Raw genomic sequence first — 20,213 nt, forward strand, 5'->3', positions numbered from 1 at the left:
TGTTAGGACTAGAGTAATAAGTTGTGTGCATCTCAAAAATACAATGTTCTCTTCTCATTGCGATTCTTACAGCAGCAAACAAGGTTGATAAAGATGGACAGGTTACATTGTCTACAGGTGAGCCATGGGAGACACAAGCTGGATAATGACAATGACAAGCACGTGTCTCATAACAGAAGTGAAAATAAAATGCAGTGTGTATTTATTACAGCATTTGTGCAGTCATTGAATGAACTTAGGGTGAGTCAGGCAGTCTGATGGCACTACAGTAGCTCGTGATAAGAACTGAATATTTTATCAGAAAACACACCAGATTTATTTATTTTCGTTTTCCACACACTTTTTTATTATTAAAGAAGAAAGCAGTATTCAACTATAGAAAATGTGTATATGACTACTAGCATAATTATGGAGAATTAAAAGGGGAACTGCTGGTGAAGTCAGCTGTAGTTATCTGCTGAGGGACTCTCTGAGCTCCTCATATGTCCGTTGATCCTACACAAGAAACAAAGCAAAGGCAGAATCACTGCATGTTTCTGGTTCTCCCACACAAACAAAAGGTGAGCAGCTTCATAGAGAACTAAAGAGGGACGTGCCTCCCCCTAAAGCCCTCACAATGCAGCAGAGTGTTACAGGTGACGTGTCCACCTGACTCCGCCTGTCTGCCAACAGTCCACAGTGCTGCTGTTTAAGTCTTATTCCTGGAACTTAAATGATTATCTTCTGGTAGCATGAAGAGCAACCCTCTGTTTAATGTCACTGTTCTGTGTGGAGACGAGTTGGACTGGTTCTCCAGGCAACTTGATAATGAGGATATGGGGACTGTGATCTGATAGACAATATAGCACAGAGCTGCCTGTAGCCAAGTCAAGTCTCATTTCCCGCAGCATGTGGAAAGGTGCCAGATTAATGGACACACAATGAGCCACTGCATTCCACTGTGAGGTGTTCCTGTACAACAAAACAACCACACAACTGTTCTATAAACATGTAAATCCATGATGTGAGTTCTGACAGGAGAATGGAGCTGCTGACTGAACTTCAACAGTTTTAAGGTACGAACTCAAATGTTTCAAAACCTGGCATCAAATGTCTGCTCTGATTCTTCATCCAAATGAGTTTTAGAAGTGTAAAACTTCTGTTTGGACATTTTTCGAGACTTAGTTTGAACTTGTATATATTTCTAAGTAATGTGGTGAACTGTGTACAATACAGTAAATAGTCAAAACAAATATCTAAAATATCAAACACTGCCGAACCTTATCAAACCTCATCTAGTTGGCCTGTTGATTACTGTTGATGGCCTTGCAGCGTGCACTATTTAATTTGTACAGGATCAACTATCCCCCATGAAAGGAGCTGGACAGCACAGGATTTCAGAGTTTCTGTACAGCTTCGCAGCTGTAGGTGATGTGATGTGCTATGCTCCAGAAAAAGAAACATTCACTTTGGATCGTTCAGTTGTGATAAATCAATGAGTCTCATCTAGTGACCATCTGACTCCAGAGAAGATCTGGTGGGGGCTCAGAGCTCTGAGTCACAACTCATATCTGCAACTTGTTTAGTGATTTAAACTAGTGAGGAAGGCTTAAAATACAAGACACAGATTAGATATAATAACTTAAACAAAACAAATCCAATTCTGTTGATATTTACTTCAGTGAAAATTAATTCAGGTGTTACAGGAATCGCTGACTGATCATTTTCTCACCTTTTTGGACACAGATGGTCTAACTTTCTTGAAGGCATCCTCAAAGTTCTGTTTACTGACTCTGATGTGAGCGACAGACCCAGCGGAGCATGTGTGACCTGTGTGAAACAATGAACAAAATGAAATCACTGGATGCAACTATGTCAAGTTAGCGTGAAACACCATCCTATAAATGGTATGATGCTTTCATGTCATGTGAGAGTTTCCAGTTTCCTCAATAAATGGTTTTCTATCGGGCTGTCAGCCCACAGAAGAAACTACTATTCTAAACTTAAGTTGGAGTCAAATCAAGTGCATGCAGGGGCTGTGGTGCATCTTTAGTTGGGGCTGGGAGTCTGGCTACACGAGTCTGGATGAGGTAAACACTTCTAATTTGTTGGACAATTTTATAGATGCCTGCAGTGGCTAAGTGCATTCTTGAGCTTAAACATTGTTTCCATACTCTCAGACTAGTCTAGTCTGTCACACTCAAGGATCTGAGCTGGTGTTCCTGCCCAGTGTTGCTGTCAGTTCTGCAGTCCGCTCCAAACTGAGACCACGACGTCCAAAGGGGAGAAGGAAGCATTGCATGGCTCCAGCTGATCCAAGAGTGAGGCAGTTAGATGTACAAAGAATGAATCCAGTGTTGAATAATGCAGACAGTCACTAAGACACACCGCGTTCAGACATTCAATTTAAGGTTTAAGATTTAAGGTCTGCTTGTTTGTCTACATGTTTAAGCCGTAAACTAAATATACTGTATCATCCCATCTGAAGACTGAGGGCCTGATCTACTAAGATCCCAAATTGCGTGTGCATTATAAAAGATTGCATGTTTGGTTGGTGGGCATTTTGCTGATGATATACTAAAAATGATTGCTCGAATGATAACAGATGCAAACATGGTAGAGGCAACAGTATTTAAATTAGTGTTTTGCGTGTGTTACTGGTTTCCGTCATGGAACATTATGGAGAGCAGAGATCCCATGCACCGCAAGTGCATAGGATCAATGGAAGAGGCAAACAAACATGTTGTTGAGCTACAGCAAAGAAATATAAATATAACTCAGAGAAACACGATATGGGAGAGCATTGCATATTCATTACGGCAAATGTACTAAATGAACAGTGCGCACTGTTAGATCAGCCTGCATAGTTTTTGGCGAGTGAAATCAAGTTTGCACACGTTTCACACGCACAAACAGACCTTAGTGTTTCTGTCCAGGACTGTCTGCCTGAACTCCTAGGATCTTGTTCATGTAACCACTAAACACTCCACATTTAAACATTTATGCACACGCACATTAATATCAGACTTGATGGTGTAACACTGTGCATGAGTATTAAGCTTTTAATATGCTCTAATTTTTAGTGTCTTTGGGACATATTCCTATAAGCCAGAAGTTATATAACAGGCAACTCTGCGTTCTGTGAATAAAAAGAATCAACCCAACCCCCAGTGCACACAATTGATTTGTTTTGTGTTGTACACCAAAATGACTTATATGAAAATAAGCATTAATGTATTAATCATGAACCATTCACAACATTGTAATCCCACGTGTCAAACTGCGCCTCTAACATCAGCAGAGCTCAACAGTGAAGTGAAACCATGGGAATTCTTGCTGATCACTGATTTTAGTCCCACATGACAGTTCAGTCCCATCGTTAAACATCAACATAGTGCAGGTATGCAGAGGTAAGAGTCAGGTTACCAGAGGAGGAAGCTAGAGGATTCTGGCACTTGAGGTAGGCCCTCAGGGCATTAACAGATGCTTCTCTCACTAATGCAGTCAGGTCAGCCCCACTGGATCAAACACACAGAAACACATATTTACACTCTGGATCACACTCATGGATCAATGTCTCAATGTTTCATCATTTTCAATGTTGGCAAGAGAACTGACACTGCAACTTGAGAGTCCAGTTTAAGTATAAATACATGCAAGTGTCAGTCGGTGTTTCCAGCTGGGACTTACGTAAAGCAATCACAGCGCTTATCAAAGGAGATCTCTTCAAGACTGACATCCTGCTCCAGTTGAGGTTTGGTCCCCCCCTGCAACAATCATCAACATCTCTCAGTTCTGACTCATTGGAGAAGGTCAGCATTCAAAGATGGTCTGTGGTGGGGTTAGTTTAGCTTAGCACAAAGACTGAATGCAAGGGGAAATAACTAGCCTAGCCATTTAAAAAAGCAATACCTTAATACATCCTAGTAACACAAGCTTGTTGTAGAGTTGTTTTTCTAGTTGACTGCTGCATGGCCGTTTATTATGTCAATCAAAACACTGGCATCAGGTCTAAGTCTCCTCAGTTACTATCAAATTTCAGAAAAACTATTTCCATGTGGTATTTCAAACCCTGTAGTAGATGGGGTGATCCCTCTTACACAACAAAGAGGTGAAATTAAACATCACATGAAATTCCACCAGAAGCTGTAAGAGGTAACATGGATTAAGTTTCTAAAAGAGGCTGATCAGTGGATAGAGACATCACTTACTAGAAAACTAGTTCAAAAAGCTGCCTGACAAACTGACAACATGGCCAGTGTATGACTCGCGTTTTATTCCAAACAAAACTGGTTTTGAATTAACTTTCTTTGGTGATGAAACATTAATTCAATTCAGTTTTATTTGTATAGTGCCAAATCATAACATACATTATCTCAAGGCACTTTACATAGTAAGGTCAGTTCCTTTTTGCAGGCATTTCAAAGTAATCTTACTGGGATATAAATCTGAACAATTATCTCTTACCCCTTTTTCTCCAGTCACCCCACCAGGCAGGGCATTGAGTCTGGTTCTGCTAGAGGTGTCTTCCAGTTAATGAGGGAGTTTTTTCTCCACAGTCGCCAAAGTGCTTGTTCATTGTGAGAACTGTTGTTTTCTCTATAATTCTCTATAAAGTCTCGACCTTACAATGTAAAGTGCCGGTTGTGGCAGACTTTTTTTCCCCTCCATGGTCAATAAAGTGTTTCCTCAATGTGGTAACTGTATTCACCTTAGTAATAGTAAGCAGGATGGCATGGCGATCTGTTGGAGGTGGCAGGCCCACATACAGGGTTTTATCTAAGCGACCTGGCCTCAGAATGGCAGGGTCAATAATATCTGGAAAGAGACAAAGCAGCAACAGTCATTGAGTGTTTAGAAGATCATTGAATTATGGTTTTAGTTACAAATCCTTGATAGAGGTAAAAAAAAAAAAGATCATGTCCTTCTTTACAACTACTAATAAATAAAATTAAAATGTAAAACTACTACAAAGAAACATTCATTAGTATTACCAGTAAAATCATCTTGAAAAATCAAGAGTTAAAGTACTCCACAGATTAAAAAAAAACACTGACTGACTATATATACGACTTATTAATGAATTAATACTTATGTATCAGCCTTTTACTGCTGCAGGCGGAGATAGTTTTAATTACTTTACAGTGAATATACAGTTTCTATACAGTTTGGTGGAGTGGTTAAATATAAACTGCACATTGAGCATTATTGACAACTAGACACTTAAAGGTTCAGTGTGTAAGATTTAGTGATATCTAGTGGGGAAGACTTCGGTTGTCATAAAAACTCAAAAGGTGTTTAGTTTGTTCAGTCTGGACTAATGTAAAAAACATGGCGGCCTCCGTAGAGAGGGTCCCCTCGATGTAAACATAAAGTATTTAAATATAAACGGCTCATTCTAGGGTAAAGAAAACTACAGTTCATACAATTTAGAAGAAACACACTAGTGAAAACATCACAAGGATTATTTTACATTCAATTTCAGCCAATAGATCCATTTCACCCAAATCTTAAACACTGGACCTTTAACTCTTACTACTGTATAGAGGTCAGAAAATCCTTCATGTTTAATAATGCACTGTAGTATGTTTTCACAAGTCCCACTCCAGTAGCTTATTACACCCCCTAAATCTCTTCTTTGATCATCAAAATGAAATAATGTTGGACATCGGTTTGTCAAGAAAAAAAGGCCTAAAAATAGCTTAAATGCAACTCTATGCCTTCTTTCCTCATTGCATGACGAGGATCTATAAATATGCCAATTCAACCCCGCCCCTGGCTCCCATCCCCACCCACATGGATTGGTTACTTAAAGGGATAGTTTCCCCAGAAATGATAAATCACTGCTTATCTACTCACCACTATGCCGATGGAGGGGTGGGTGTCTCGGGGGTAAACAGTGTTAGAGCAGAATCCAATAAAACTGAAATCTTCAGACGTAATCAAACACTATATGCCTCCATACTGTTCGAGCGGTGTCATCCAAGTGTCTCGTGCCCCTTCATTCATATTGGAAATGAAACATCATCGTTAAGTCATTTATACCATGTTTTAAGCCCAAATGTCCGCTCATATCTTCCGACAAGGTGTGTTCAGGGACCATCGAACGTGCCAACGTCCACTAGCTTAGCAACTTCTTATGGACTTTTAGGCTTAAAACATGGTGTGAATGAGGCCTTTTCAAGTCGGATATGACTGTCGAGGCTTACGGAAACTTAGATGACACAACATGAGCAGTATGGAGGCATGTTTTGTTTTTTCTGTTTTATTATGTCTGAAGATTTGGTCAGTCGTATTAGATTTTGCTTTAACACTGTTTATACCTGAGACTGTTTTGTGAACTGAAACACTTCACCCACCCCTTCATCAACATAGTGGTGAGTAGATAATGAATGAATTTTCAGTTCTGGGTGAACTATCCCTTTAAGTTGCAGATCTCTGGAGTTTAGTGCATGCCCGAAGAACCCTGGAAGCTTGACCCTCAGAGAAGTTCAGCTTTCAGCGGGTCTCTGGTAACCCAGAGGGCATTAAGTCAGACTGACGGTGGATCTGTACCTGGTCTGTTTGTAGCAGCCATTATGAAGACCTGTCGTCGACTCTCTAAGCCGTCCATCTCTGTGAGCAGCTGGTTGACCACCCGCACACTGGCTCCTGACTGCACACACGCACACAGAGAGTATATCATAAGCGATACTTAATGGTAAATGGACTGTATTATTTGTATAGCTTAACTACCACTATACAAAAGCTTTACACTACAGGCCACATTCATTCATCCATTCACACTCACATTCATTGCGCTATACATACAGTGATTCACTAACAGAGCACAGTTCGACATGCAAACAGGATGTTCTGCTGTGGAGAATAAAATAGTTTTTCATTGTACTGCTTAGTCAAATTTTGAAAACCTACTATGAATGAAACAATGAATGATTAAATAAATACAGATATAAAATGGAACAATGTCTTCTAACATGGCTGCCAACTCAGAAATTCAGTCAAAGTTTATCCTACTACTGACACTGTTACAAAAACTGATCATTTAACAGATGACATTCGTCATTTAGTATTAACACACATTTTTTTATAAACAAAAGATGTAAAGTAAGGGATATGAAAGGGAAGAGATGGACTGAAGAGGTATATGACACAAATATGTAAAGAAATTGTACTGTACACTAAAATACTGTTAGTATGTACACACTGGTGATGCATGACGACCATTGATACAACCAAACACGTGTTTTTGTATAGAGATTGTTCTGTTAGGAAGTCCATCCCCCTCACCTCATGGCCTGAGCGACGAGGACACAAAGCATCAATCTCGTCAAAGAAGATGACACATGGAGCAGAGTTGCGTCCCCTCTGGAAGACCTGTCTGACAGCTCGTTCACTCTCTCCAACATACTGTATAAACACAGGGCCACGAGTTAGAGCAAATAACTGGTTCACAACAGCCACCTGTTATTCACAGAGTGCTCAAACAGGGCAGACTTGTTGTTTTTACAATATTTGGTGAAAGTGTGTGATGAGAACAATGAAAACAGGTTGTGGCGTTTGAAAAAAGGAACTGAATGGCAGGGAATAGAGAAACACCAGCTACTAGCACAATGATGTGACAAGAGCAGTACAATTCAATGCACAGACAGCCTCTTCTACATCATGTTCCTGCAGCTCACTGACTCACCATATTGAGCAGCTCTGGTCCCTTCACAGAGATGAAGTTGAGGCCTGACTCATTGGCCACTGCCTGTCGGGAGACAACACAGTGAGACAAAAGAGGAGCCACAGTGACAACTTCACTGTTATGAAAATACTCGAGCTGCACACAGCCTAAAATCACAATATGTAATTTTTACATTATAAAGTATGATGACAAAAGTATGTCTTTCTATCTATCTATTCTCAGCTCTCTTGTCCTATTAATCAAATTTTCAGAGCCACTACTCAGTCTGATTGGGAGATGCTTGATAGATACAGGAGGCAGCTCTGTGAATTACAAAAAACAAACTCCAAAAGAACCAAAATACTAAATACATTTAGGAACCATTTTCAATCCTGTAAAAAGTTTAGTAAGTTGATCAGTCATATAAGACTAGATACTGTAAAATATTGTAGATGGCATTAGAACTGTTCAAAAAGCAGTGTCAACCTTGGCAAGCAGTGTTTTTCCACATCCTGGAGGTCCAGCCAGCAAAACTCCAGATGGAGCACTGAGACCCAGTGCTTTGAATTGCTCAGGAGAACGCACAGGCGCCTGCAGGACACACACACGGTGAATATCATCACAGTCAGTACAAACTAATAGTAAGTATCAAACAACATGTGCAGAAAACCTATTGGAACAATCGATTCAATTCAATTTTATTTGTATAGCGCCAAATCATAATATACATTATCCAACAGTTCGCACAATGAGCAAGCAGTCTATCGATGGATAGACTAACAATGTTTATCAACTAAAAACCTGTTACTAATTCTGAAACACAGAGGGCCCCCAAATTTGACCTGCAAGACTCAATGGTCCCAGCTCATGTGAGATAAAAAGCTGGTCATCTTTTTACACCTGACATTCAAATATGTCCAGAACGCATCTCCTGTGACCACTCGTGATTGAAACTCACTTCCCTGTTCTATATGTGAATAATCACTTACATCATGTGTTTGCAAAGACCAAATGTTGTTTTTACCCAGTCTGAGTTTACACACGAGTCACTGTGTTTGTGAGAGAGCAACACAAAGAGAGAGAGAGATAGTAGGGTCAGAAGGGGCTGAAAGAAACATTGTGCTTTAAAAATGTCTGCTCTGGATTAAGATTTAACCACTTCGACAATAAAAATATTAATCATTATGTGGTGGACACTGAGAAGTGTCCAAATATTTTTGGCTCATTATACAATTGTGGCGTGTCAGAGCACATCAATTGATAAGGAGATTTTTAATATGTGGCCGAGGAAGCATTTGCATTCACACAGCGAAAAGAATGTGGTCACATGCACATGTACTTAGAGCTATCCACTTGTGTGAACAGGGTCTAGGTGATGGATGTTAAATGTGAAGAAGCCTGCTGTTTACCAGTATGGCCATCGTGAGCTCCTCTCTGATATCCTGCAGGGCCCCCACATTCTCCCAGGTGACGTCAGGCACAGTGGCGAAGCCCTCCCTCTTGGCTGAGGGCTGGATACTGGACAAGGAGGCCTGGAAGTCTGACATAAGGATGGACAGGCTGTCCAGCTCTTCCTCTGACAGTGTGTCAGTGGACTTTAGCAGGTGCAGGAGGTGACACAACTCCCCCTGCTGAACCAGCACACAATGCATCAGGACAATACATGGAAACAGAAAATAAAAAGGAAAGTCATTTAAAGGCCACTAAAATTTCAAAAACAGAACTGGTTATTGTTATCACAAGCTAACTGGCAGGTGCTAAGATAATGTTTTTTTGTTTTTTTTTTAAAGTTTAATTTTTATTTCCCTTCACTGTATCAGTCCACATATGATATGTCGGGGAGTCAGGTTTTAACCACTTGATTGTGATGCATTTAATTGCTGCTGTTACCAATATTTGTAAAAGATATTTTTTACTAATATATTATATATTTTTCTTTCATCAATGCCCCTAATATAATGTTTTGAAAGTTTACCAATGAGAATAAAACAGAAGGGCAAAAGACTTATATTATCATGTATTATAAATTACAGTAAATACTGCTCAGCATCAAGCATTAGTATTAACAACAGTCCATCAATGAATCAACCACAACATGGCAGAAGGCAGTGACAGTGCTCCAGTGATGTTTTAGCTTTCAAAGAGGACTAGAGTGTGTTCATGTGCTAAACGAAATGTGTGCGTGTACATCTGATAATACATGTGTATCAGTACATGCTGAACATTTAAGCATATCTTAACACTGTGATGATACTGATAATTTATGTTACTGTCATCGTGATATGAACATCTCAACGTTTCCTACTGAAAAGGGAGTTTTAGGTGTTGATGAAGTTCCTCATACCTGCAGCTGACTTTGTCCTGACTCTTCCTGAGGTACTTGATTCATGTCTGTTGTCTGCTCTCTGACTGCTCCTTCTGTCACAGCAGCCTCAGTGTGAACTTTGGTTGTTAACAATGCAGTAGTAGCAATTTGGTTCTCGCTCTGAGGCCACCCTCTCATTTCCAGCAGAGCCCTGTTTACAGCAGTCATGGCAGCTTCGCGGCACAGAGCCATGAGGTCAGCCCCAACGTATCCTGGGGTGAGGCGGGCCAGCAGCTGGTAGTCAAAGTCCTCCGGCAGCTTCAGCTTTCGACACAAAGTCTTCAAGATCCTGACAAAGCATAATGCATTCTGTTTAAACACAATTAATTCCCAGCAATTTTCACAGATCCCTCCACTTTCAAAGACGGAAGAATCTACTGGAATATTTGGTTATGAAATATGCAGCTGTTTGTATATATAATGAATAAAGTCATCATCGTTTCCATTGTCAGCTATACTATCCAATGAAAAATGTATAATAAAAACTGTTCAATCAATTTGCCTTATAGGTCTTAATCTCTACGAAGTGCAACATCCTCTGTCCTTAACCCTCGACTCGAGTGAGGAAGAAAAACTAAAATGCATAAACTTCAGGGAGAGTCACAAGTGAGGAATTCCGCTCTCACGAATGTCTGTGTAAATGGGAATTTAAAAACCTGTTCCTGTCACCACTCTTCATCGTTGGTCAAACTACTGCTGTGGCTGTAATAATAATGCCTGTTTGGAATGGGCTGTTTTCTTGGCCTGTGGTAATGCTCTGGAGTCTACTTCTGAATTATTCCTGGTCATGAGTGAGTTTACCTCAAACAGGGCTACAATATACTGTCACTTTTTATGAGAGCTTTTTATAAACAATCTATGTTTCAGAGTGAAGTTAGAAAACCTTGTGTTTATCCTACCTGGTTTATATGCAGTGGAGATTTTATAGTTAATGTTGTTCTTTAAATAAACTGAATTTTGTGGGGTTTGTATACAGTATAAGTTTGAATAATTACTAAACTAAATATTAATAACTGCTGTTATTTAATTCAATTTTATTTTATTTGTATAGCGCCAACTCATAATAAACATTATCTCAAGGCACTTCACATAGAAGGTCAAGACCTTAAAATTGTATTAATACAGAGAAACCCAACAGCTCCCACAATGAGCAGCACTTTGGTGACTCTGGAGAGAAAAACTCTCTTTAATGTCAGCTATTTCAGAGGTCTGTTAAGCAATCGACAAAATCTTCAGACCTAACTTCACAACTTTTCAAAGTAAAAGCTCTACAATTCAGCTTGATATAAAGAATGCAGCAACAAAACAAACACCTTCGTACCATTTTTAGTGGTCTCGCTTTTCATCTCTAAATCTTTCTTTAAGTCCCTTGATTCTATTCATTCATATATTTGGTTTGGTAAACATTGCGGAAAACCCAATGTTACAATTGTACTACTTGCCCTTAGGAATCTGCAGTCCACCTCATACTCATTGTGCTCTTGATTCCAAAATAAACATGACTGAATCTATTGATTAATTACCACAAGGGCAACATTTACCATCATGATGCCTTTCTCTATGATAATCTATGGCTGACCTGAGACGAGCTGCTTCATCAGGGATCCCCAGGCAGATCTCTCTATCAAAGCGTCCAGCTCTGCGGAGGGCAGGGTCCAGGGAGTCTGGCCTGTTGGTGGCGCCGATGACCAGGATCTGAGCTGTCACGGTCAGACTGTTCAAGTCTGCCAGAACACAAGCAACAGTAATATGTCATATCCTCAATCATTTCATTAGTGGTATCAGATTTGGCGTAAGTGAGAGTGAGACTGTAAGTGGAACGACTCTGTGTTACAGTACAACTAAGATCTGCACTGGGGAAACATACAGTTGATGAGATAAAGATAATGAATGTGAGAGAACATTTTACAGAGTCAATAATTAAAGTCCCATAGAAGAACTTTATCACACAAGTTCCGTATATTAATTAAAATCTAATCTTAAAACTAATTTCATGGAAAGGTTATTTAAAATGTCCAAAAGTATATTTAGACCAACTGACAACCTATGTTCAGCTACGATCCAGAAGAGAAGGAATCTAAGACTTTAAATGTTTTTCTCTCGTTTTTCTCTCACAAACAAAGGGTTGCTCTGTTTGGGCCATCAGTCTGACCTCTGCTGATTAGTCAATGTCCGCTCGCAGTAACTGATATATTTAACATGGTTACTAGTTAATAATATGATAATAAGTGGCAGTATCGAGACACTTCTTCATGTGACTGTGACGGCAGTGTAGCATACCATCCATGCAGGTTAGCAGCTGGGCTACAATCCTCCTCTCCATGTCTTTAGAGGCCACCTCTCTCTTAGGGGTGATGGCGTCTATTTCATCTATGAACAGGATGCATGGAGAGGAGCTCTGCAAGGGAGAAAAGAGCCAATGATGTTCAGAGGGTAGGAGATGGTCAACATGATTTGTCAAATCAGTAATACCACTTCTACTGAAACAGCAATACCAGTCCCTGTGCTTGCTTCACCTCCTCTAGTCGCTACTGTTTTGTTGAGACCTCTAGAATGATGAATAGATGAAGAGCACTACTGACCACAGCCAAGTCGAACAGCTCTCTGAGTTTCTGTTCAGATTCTCCGGACACTCCAGACACCAGCTCCGGAGCCGACACCTTTAGCAAGGGCAGCTGCAGCTCCTGAAAAACACAATCACATCACTTCATCAAACAAGCACACAAAATACACACAAGCTTTTCTGATACCCTTCTTACTGTGATGCGATGGTAATAAACATGAAACAAACAGCAAATCTCAGTTAATATGCAACACATCTCCTCACTCCTCCTCCTTAGCTTCTTCATTCAACATGATGCATACTGTGCTCTTCCTCCTACAAATACACCACAACACTTTGACTGATGGATCATGATGTTGGATGGCTAATCAGAGATTGTGATTGTGATCATGGCGGCAGCTGATCGTAGCGATGCTACTGCACACCCTGCACGTACCCTTGGGGGAGAGTCTGTAGGCGGTGTGTGTTTGCAAACGTGAATGCAGCTCTAGAGGGGGATAACAGATGACTTTTAGGCTAAAAACATGCTGTAAATAACGCGTTTCGAGGTGAATTTGAATAGCAGGGCTTATGGACACTTGGATGACATCACAGGAGCAGTATGGAGACATTTAATCTTTCTTTCTATTGTTATATACATTTGAAGAGGTGGTCATGATTTACTTCAATTGCATTGGATTTGGCTATAATGCTGTTTACCCCAAAAACTCCATAAGTGTTTTTTGGACTCAAACACTTCAACCAACCCTCCATCGACACAGTGGTGAGTAGATAATGAGTGAATTTTGATTTTTCAAAATATCCATTTAAGGGTGGCTGTGGCTGAGGGGTTAGAGCAGTCGTACTCTAACCAGAAGGTTGGTAGTTTGATCCCACTCTTCCCTAGTCTGCATGCCAAAGTGTCCTTTCTATATAAATACAGACCATTTACCATTTAAGCCCTATGAGTCAAATTGTGATTTGTGAATATAGGCCATACAAATAAAATTGATTGATAGATAAATATTTACAGACCTTTCCATTATGCTAAAAAATGTTTCTTCTAATCAATGTTGTAAATATTGTAAATTTTTTGATGTGTTCAGCTACACAAGGCATTTATTGCACTTTTGTCCGTCCTGGGAAAGGGATCCCTCACATGTGGCTCTCTGAGGTTTCCACATTTTTTTCCCCTGTTTTTTGGTAGTTTGCCCCTCATAGAACAAAAACTGCTGCTAATAGATGCACTGTATGAATGTTTGTGTGAATGGGTTAAAAAAGCGCTATATAAATACAAAACCAAACCATTTAAGGACAGAGGCAGTGGCACATTGTTAAGCCCGATGAGACAATTTGTGATTGGTGAATATGGGCTATACAAATCCAAATAACCAACCAAATCTAGGTAACAAAGAATCAGTCAATTATGTGTTATCACAGGTTCATGTCTACTCATTGTGTTGCTGAATAAAGCTGCACAGAGGAACAGTACTTACACCAGCCACAGCCTGGGCTAGCAATGTCTTTCCACAGCCAGGAGGTCCATGGAGGAGGAAGCCCCTTGGAGGAACCATTCCCAGATGTTGGTACACCTCTGGGTGACGCATGTGGATCAGCAGCTTACACACCTCCTGCAGTAATGTGAAATAATAAAGTGAAAATTACAAGTGCATAACTCATGCAAAAACACTTCTGAATTCAATTGAATAGAAAAAGGGATATCTCCTGGTGAAAAAGCGCTGACACACGTAGAAGACACAGACGTCAAGAGAGCTTGTGGTTATAAGAGCTGATGTGTCCGCCTGCATATAGCGATTTGTTGCTGTTTATTTTAATACATGTCAATAACTATGTTTCTTTTTTCTCCCATAGTCCCTCTCTGTCTTTCTCTCTCTCATTGCAGATATCTCTGACTCCAGAACTGCAGGAGAACTATTATTATTATTACAACAACAATACTTATTAGTAATTAATTATTATATAAATTGTTGCTGCTATCATTAATAATGACTAACTTCTTTACACTGTTATTGTTTACATTAGAACTAGTCAGAACTGATACCTGATGGTGCTCAAGTGATATTATGATTTGCAGGCTTTAAAAACCTCTGCCTTTTACCACAAAAGAAAACTTGTTACAACTACAAACCAAGCAGGAAGATTGAAGGTTACTAACCGTTAATGTGTCTTCATTACCTCCTACATCGTCAAACTTCAGAGTCGGATACTGCAGCTCAGGTAACTTGGATTTAGCTGGGGGAAAAAAATCATCAGAAAAACTAAAATTACTGCCCTATGGTTATAAGACTCTGCCAACCAGCGCAGTTTCAGTTATGAGTTTCAGACTCATATGAGGTCACCGTGACCTTCACTTGTGTCCAAGTTCAAATTTGAGGCAACGTGACAGTTAAATTGAAATTGAAATTCCCTCAAGGTGTTGTTGAGATATTGTGTTCACTAGAATTGGATGTAAGGGCGGATGTAAAAAATCTGATGTTACAGACAAAGTCATCTTAGGTGAATTGAGAACATATTTCCTTATGACAAAACCATCGAAGACATCCTTCGAATAAGCAGTCCTTCAATGTGGCCTTTCCATTCAAAGCTCAGTAAAGATTCAGTTTTATTGTGGTGTTTAATACTACGTTAAGAATATTTTATAGTTACACAAGACAACTTTACCTTTTTTGGCCAAGGTTTGAGGCTCGGCTGTCTCAGTTGAGCTCTTTGCCCTTTTTTTAGACTTCCTGTGAGATTTCTCAGGCTCCAGCATGGACACGTCTGTCTGCTGGTGACAAAAGCACACAGCAGTTGAGCCTCTGAGATTTCTTCCCATGCAAAATAACAGCTTACTATGTTTACATTCAGATGTTCAAGAAAGGAATTCAAGAAGATACAATCTAAAAAACTAATATTTTTGTGACATTTCTAAAAGCTGATGACAAGAACATAGTTAACACTTATTTAGAACTGTCTGAAGATCCTCGATATAAGTACACAGACTTTCTCTCATTGGGTACATACATTTGTTGCTCCACTTTTTGGCTCCTCATCACACAGGTCAATGAGGATGTTGCTTTTCTCTGGGCCCCTCCCTTTATCAATGAACCAGCCTCCTGTGGAAACCACAGTGCCTGCACTGGGAGGGGGGGTGGCTGTGCTGACATCACTGCTTGCAGAAGGCTGATCTCTCCTGGGTGAGCAGGTAATGGAGTCAGGGTTTCCCTTCCGATACAGAGATGTAACAGAGCTGTTCATGTGGTTGATGGGCTGTGGACAGCAAAAAGGAGTAGTATGGAACAGTTAGAGCTCATTGTCAAAAGGTGCTGTGCCAACAACAGTCCAACAATTGGGAAATGTGCATGTTTTCCATCTATCCCTGAGTCAGACGACTGGATATGCATTTTATCTCAGTGCATGGATAGGTCCAAGATGTGTTTAGCCTGAGTCACGAAAACTAGGAAGAGAAATTAACTGCAAGTCTACCTCTATCAAGACCCGGAAATTCAAGCGCAAGAGTTAGATTTTGTTAGTGTTCTAATTGCCAAAATATTTTTTATTTAACTTGCATTAAACTAAATTAAGCAGCAAAAATAATCTGAAATTCATTTGTGAAAGTTCTGGCAATTTTGTCTTATTTACAGACAGAATCGTACTTCCCTTTAGTTTAATCATTGTGTGTATTCAAACAAAAATCCAGAACCGGACTCAGATTTAAATTCTGTATTTAACGCTTTGTGCAGGGTTGGTGGAGCTGAGGCCCTGTTCACACCTGACATCCGTACTGAGTGATCCAATCACAAATGGTTAGCTCTAAGCACAGGCATGAACACACCCAACACATGTTGAGAATACATTTGAGATTGGATCAATCAGACCAAATTCGGAGGTGATCTAACCTTCACATTATTTCTTACAGTGTTTTCCTGAATATGTTCAGTGTCAGACGACTCCGCTGAGCTGCTGCTGCTGCCTTCACTGTGAACACACACATTTGTAAAGCATTAGTTGTGTATTTAAAGGGACAGAACCAGCACAGGAGAGAGGACTGGTTAAACACCTGAGGTCAAGGACATGAGCTGCTTTCAGACCTGCACTGAACTCCGGAGAATATCCTGACATTCTCCAGAGGGGCTAAATGTGAGAAAGCAAATGTCCAAGTGAGAGGTTCTGGACTTTCTCCACAGTTTCTTCTGTCAGCCACCTGATAAAACTCAGGAGAATGTCAGAGAGAGACTATGTAAGAATTCAGATGGAGATCCATCTGAGGATTCACTGCGAGTGAGTGTGTTGGGTAAGCATCTAACATGCAACAAACGCTAACATGAAAAAAAAAAAAAAACAAAACAATACAAATATCTCAGGAAAATACCACTGAAGATGTCCACAGAGTTTTGGCAACATCGGTGTCGATGTGCTGTAAACAAAAACATGTGATCTCTGCAGAGGAATTAACACGTTACGCTTTGTTGTTCATGTGTGAAAGGCAAACTCTGGAGAGAGTCCGGACCCACTTGTGTGGACATTCTCCGGAGTTCATGTCTGAAAACAGCTATAGTTTTGCTGGTAAGCAGGGATGCTTTACCCATTGTCGTTGCGGCTGTGCTTGGCTCTCTTAGACAAGTGCTTGCTCTCCAGATAATTCAGCCCAGATTCCTTCATGATTGCTTCATACACTAGGAGACATAGATGGAAAAGACAGATCGGATCACACTACATTATCCAAAAGAAGAGTTTGATCATAAAACTGTAAGGTACTGGTCTATACAGAGAGCAGCGGAGACCATGTGTCTCATTATTTGTTTTCTCTGAGTTACAGAATATTTCTTATAAGGTCTTACCTCTTGTAATGACATGATGAATATTTCATTATGATTAAAAAACTAAAACCTGCAGTCCTATTCTTTCCAATTTGAACTTACAGTTCAAAGAATCTGTTCTAGAGCCTCTTACCTTTCTCTATTTGGATCCTGAAAGCTGTCTTGTTTCTTCTGCCGTACTCCATTCTATAATACACACACCATAGTATCTTTAGCACCAAAATTACATTCACATCATTACAAACTAACTAAATTCATAAGAGAGGTGTACAGTGGTCACTTTATTCTCATTTTGAGGTCTGTAGTTTGTGAGGTTTAAAAATTATTTTATACGGAGAGGGGTTTAGCCTGATGCATGTCAATGATGGTAGAGGTGTTGATTTAATGGATATTTTCCTGAACAGACATAGGTAAGCTTTGGTAAGTGTTCTGTAGAACTTACCTGTGTAACTTCTGAAGTTCAAGGGCCATGGCTGAAAGGTCCACATATTCACGGTCGCTGGACGCCAGATACTGAAAATACAAAGCACCATAAAACTGGGCCAGATGGCCGAGACTGACATCACATACTCCTACTAAGGCTAGCACTTTGTAAAGTGGGTGCCGCACAAATGGAGGAGGCTTGAGCCCTCCTGCACCAGCCTCAAGTTTGGTTCCAACCTTTGCTGCACCAGTCTTCCTCACTTCATGCGTACACTGTCTTATTAATACAGACAAAAACTAAAAGATTCAGTCTCTGGTCACTCTGATCATCATCAAAGACCATTTTATAGTGTTTTGGGTTTGCATCAGTAATTCCTTTGTTTTTCCTTCTCATTGGTTTTAGTTCATTTGCAGTGTGACTTCTTCAATATAAAGTACCAGATGCATCTTAGCACACATTCGTACCAGTTAGTGTAGGAGGTTAAAGGTACAGTGTGTAGAATTTTGTGATATCTAGTGTTGAAATTGCATCTTGCAGCTGAATACCTCTCATCTCACCCTCTCCTTCCAAAAATGACAGAGAGCCTGTGGTAGCTTCAGTTGTCATAAAAACTCAAAAGGTGTTTAGTTTGTCCAGTCTGGACTAATGTAAAAAAACATGGAAGCCTCCGTAGAGAGGACCCCCCTCGATGTAAATATAAAGTATTTGAATATAAAGGGTCTTTTCTGGGTTAAAGAAAACTATAATTCATACAATTTAGATGAAACGAACTAGTGAAAACATCATGAGGATTATTTGTACATTAAATATCTGCCAATAGTTCCCTTTCACCTAAATCTTACACACTGGACCTTCAAATATTGTTAAAAAGGCAGATTGATCTGTGAATTTTTCCTGTTGATGCATTCATGTGCTATAGTGTCTGTTGACAGAGCGTCTCCATTCAGACATCACTGTGATGAAAATTCACCTTGGAAGACAAATACTTGTTGGTCTTGTTATCCTTTAGACAATTGCATTGAATGATAAATGAATGTTTATTAATTTCTCTAAAAAACAGATGATCAGGTGTGTGTGTGTAAGAATACTACTTCTCTGCTTTTACTAAACTCAGATAACGTAAACAGTTCTATCTATGCTGCAAATGGAGCCGTGGGATAGTGAGGATATAAACTTTACCTGCTCCACTCTCTGTCTGAGCCGACTGTCCACCAAACCACCACCTCTGTTCTTCATGTCTGTGCTTCTCTCAGTCTGCAGGACACATAATCACAACACATGACATCATGAGCGCTTCACACGCTGTAAAATAAAGTTCTACTTTAAATCACTGCTTCACAAAACTGCTGCTGGCTTCATCTGCAAACAGTGTAATTGCAGAAGAAGTAGTGAACGATCACTTCCACATACAACTGCACAACAGCCCAATGCATAGAATTAAATGATACCCTTAATTATGTTATTTCACACTTAACAAGTCTTCTATACATTATGAGAGTACTTTATCAACGAGGTCATATATACAGTTTTAGTATCAATTGGAGTAAAACAACAACAAAAAATACAAAACAACCAATCAGGAGAGTGCACAGAGAAAAAGAAAATGTCAGAACCACTGTAAGGTCTGTTTATAAAAGCACAATGAACTGTGGAATCCTGGGATGTGAAATGTAAAGAAATATTTTGACAGACTTTGTCTTAGTGTTTTCCTTTCACAGTGTGATGATAGTTTGTTCTCAGAACATTTGTTAGCTACACACACACCCACAGAGGGTGAGACAGAGAGAAACAGAGAGAGAGAGACAGACAGACACACACACACACACACAGAGAGAGAGAGAGAGAGAGAGAGAGACAGAGACAGAGAGAGTGAGAGAGAGAGTGAGAGAGAGAGAGAGAGAGAGAAAGACAGAGGGTGAGACAGAGAGAAACAGGGACACACACACGCACACAAACATACGGAGAGAGAGAGAAAGACAGAGGGTGAGACAGAGAGAGAGAGAGAGAGAGAGAGAGACACAGAGGATGAGGATGGGGGGGGGGCTGCTTACCTCAACACCACCATCACCTTCGTCCACAACTTCTGTGTTGAAGTGTCTGAAAACAGTTCGGTATCCGGCAACGTGACCGTAAACACACACACATGCACACACGCCGCTCAACCCGGAAGAGAACAGTAGTGTATCCGGTGGAGGATTTTCAAATTAAAACCGCGGTTAAACTGCACATGGCAACCAGCATGCATCAAGTCAGTCATTCATGACGAACTGTGTCAGTCAAACATCCAAACTTACGATCTTTGAGCTCTAATTCATTATGATATTATTTCAGATGGATCACCAAAACACAGAGGGAGTGAATTTAAAGAGACTACAATGATCATGGACAAAAACATAGATTTTTGTAATTTGTGG

The 20,213-nt window shown here is 40.0% G+C and overlaps 1 protein-coding gene across 3 annotated transcripts; it reads right to left on the reverse strand.

Moving 5' to 3' along the window:
* Nucleotides 1–314: 314 nt before the first annotated feature.
* On the reverse strand, nt 315–19,994 carry nvl (nuclear VCP like). Of its 3 annotated transcripts, none has more exons than XM_069539061.1 (24): nt 19,851–19,994; nt 18,979–19,053; nt 17,818–17,888; nt 17,509–17,561; nt 17,141–17,231; nt 16,473–16,533; nt 15,580–15,825; nt 15,238–15,343; nt 14,732–14,808; nt 14,052–14,186; nt 12,596–12,697; nt 12,294–12,411; nt 11,593–11,737; nt 9,993–10,302; nt 9,058–9,279; nt 8,135–8,239; nt 7,670–7,732; nt 7,270–7,389; nt 6,535–6,634; nt 4,691–4,797; nt 3,670–3,746; nt 3,406–3,497; nt 1,712–1,809; nt 315–495 (listed from the first exon to the last, which is right to left on the reverse strand). In XM_069539061.1, exons 2-24 carry the CDS (start codon nt 19,033–19,035, stop codon nt 451–453), a joined length of 2,601 nt encoding a protein of 866 aa, XP_069395162.1. In that variant the 5' UTR covers nt 19,036–19,053; nt 19,851–19,994; the 3' UTR covers nt 315–450. The 3 variants fall into 3 exon arrangements, with proteins under 3 accessions (XP_069395162.1, XP_069395161.1, XP_069395160.1); XM_069539060.1 differs by having other exon boundaries at nt 15,238–15,340; nt 19,851–19,983; XM_069539059.1 differs by having other exon boundaries at nt 9,058–9,276; nt 19,851–19,983.
* Nucleotides 19,995–20,213: the final 219 nt, after the last annotated feature.

The sequence above is a fragment of the Paralichthys olivaceus genome, chromosome 14 (assembly GCF_024713975.1).
Source record: "Paralichthys olivaceus isolate ysfri-2021 chromosome 14, ASM2471397v2, whole genome shotgun sequence".
Classification (NCBI taxonomy): Eukaryota; Metazoa; Chordata; class Actinopteri; order Pleuronectiformes; family Paralichthyidae; genus Paralichthys; species Paralichthys olivaceus.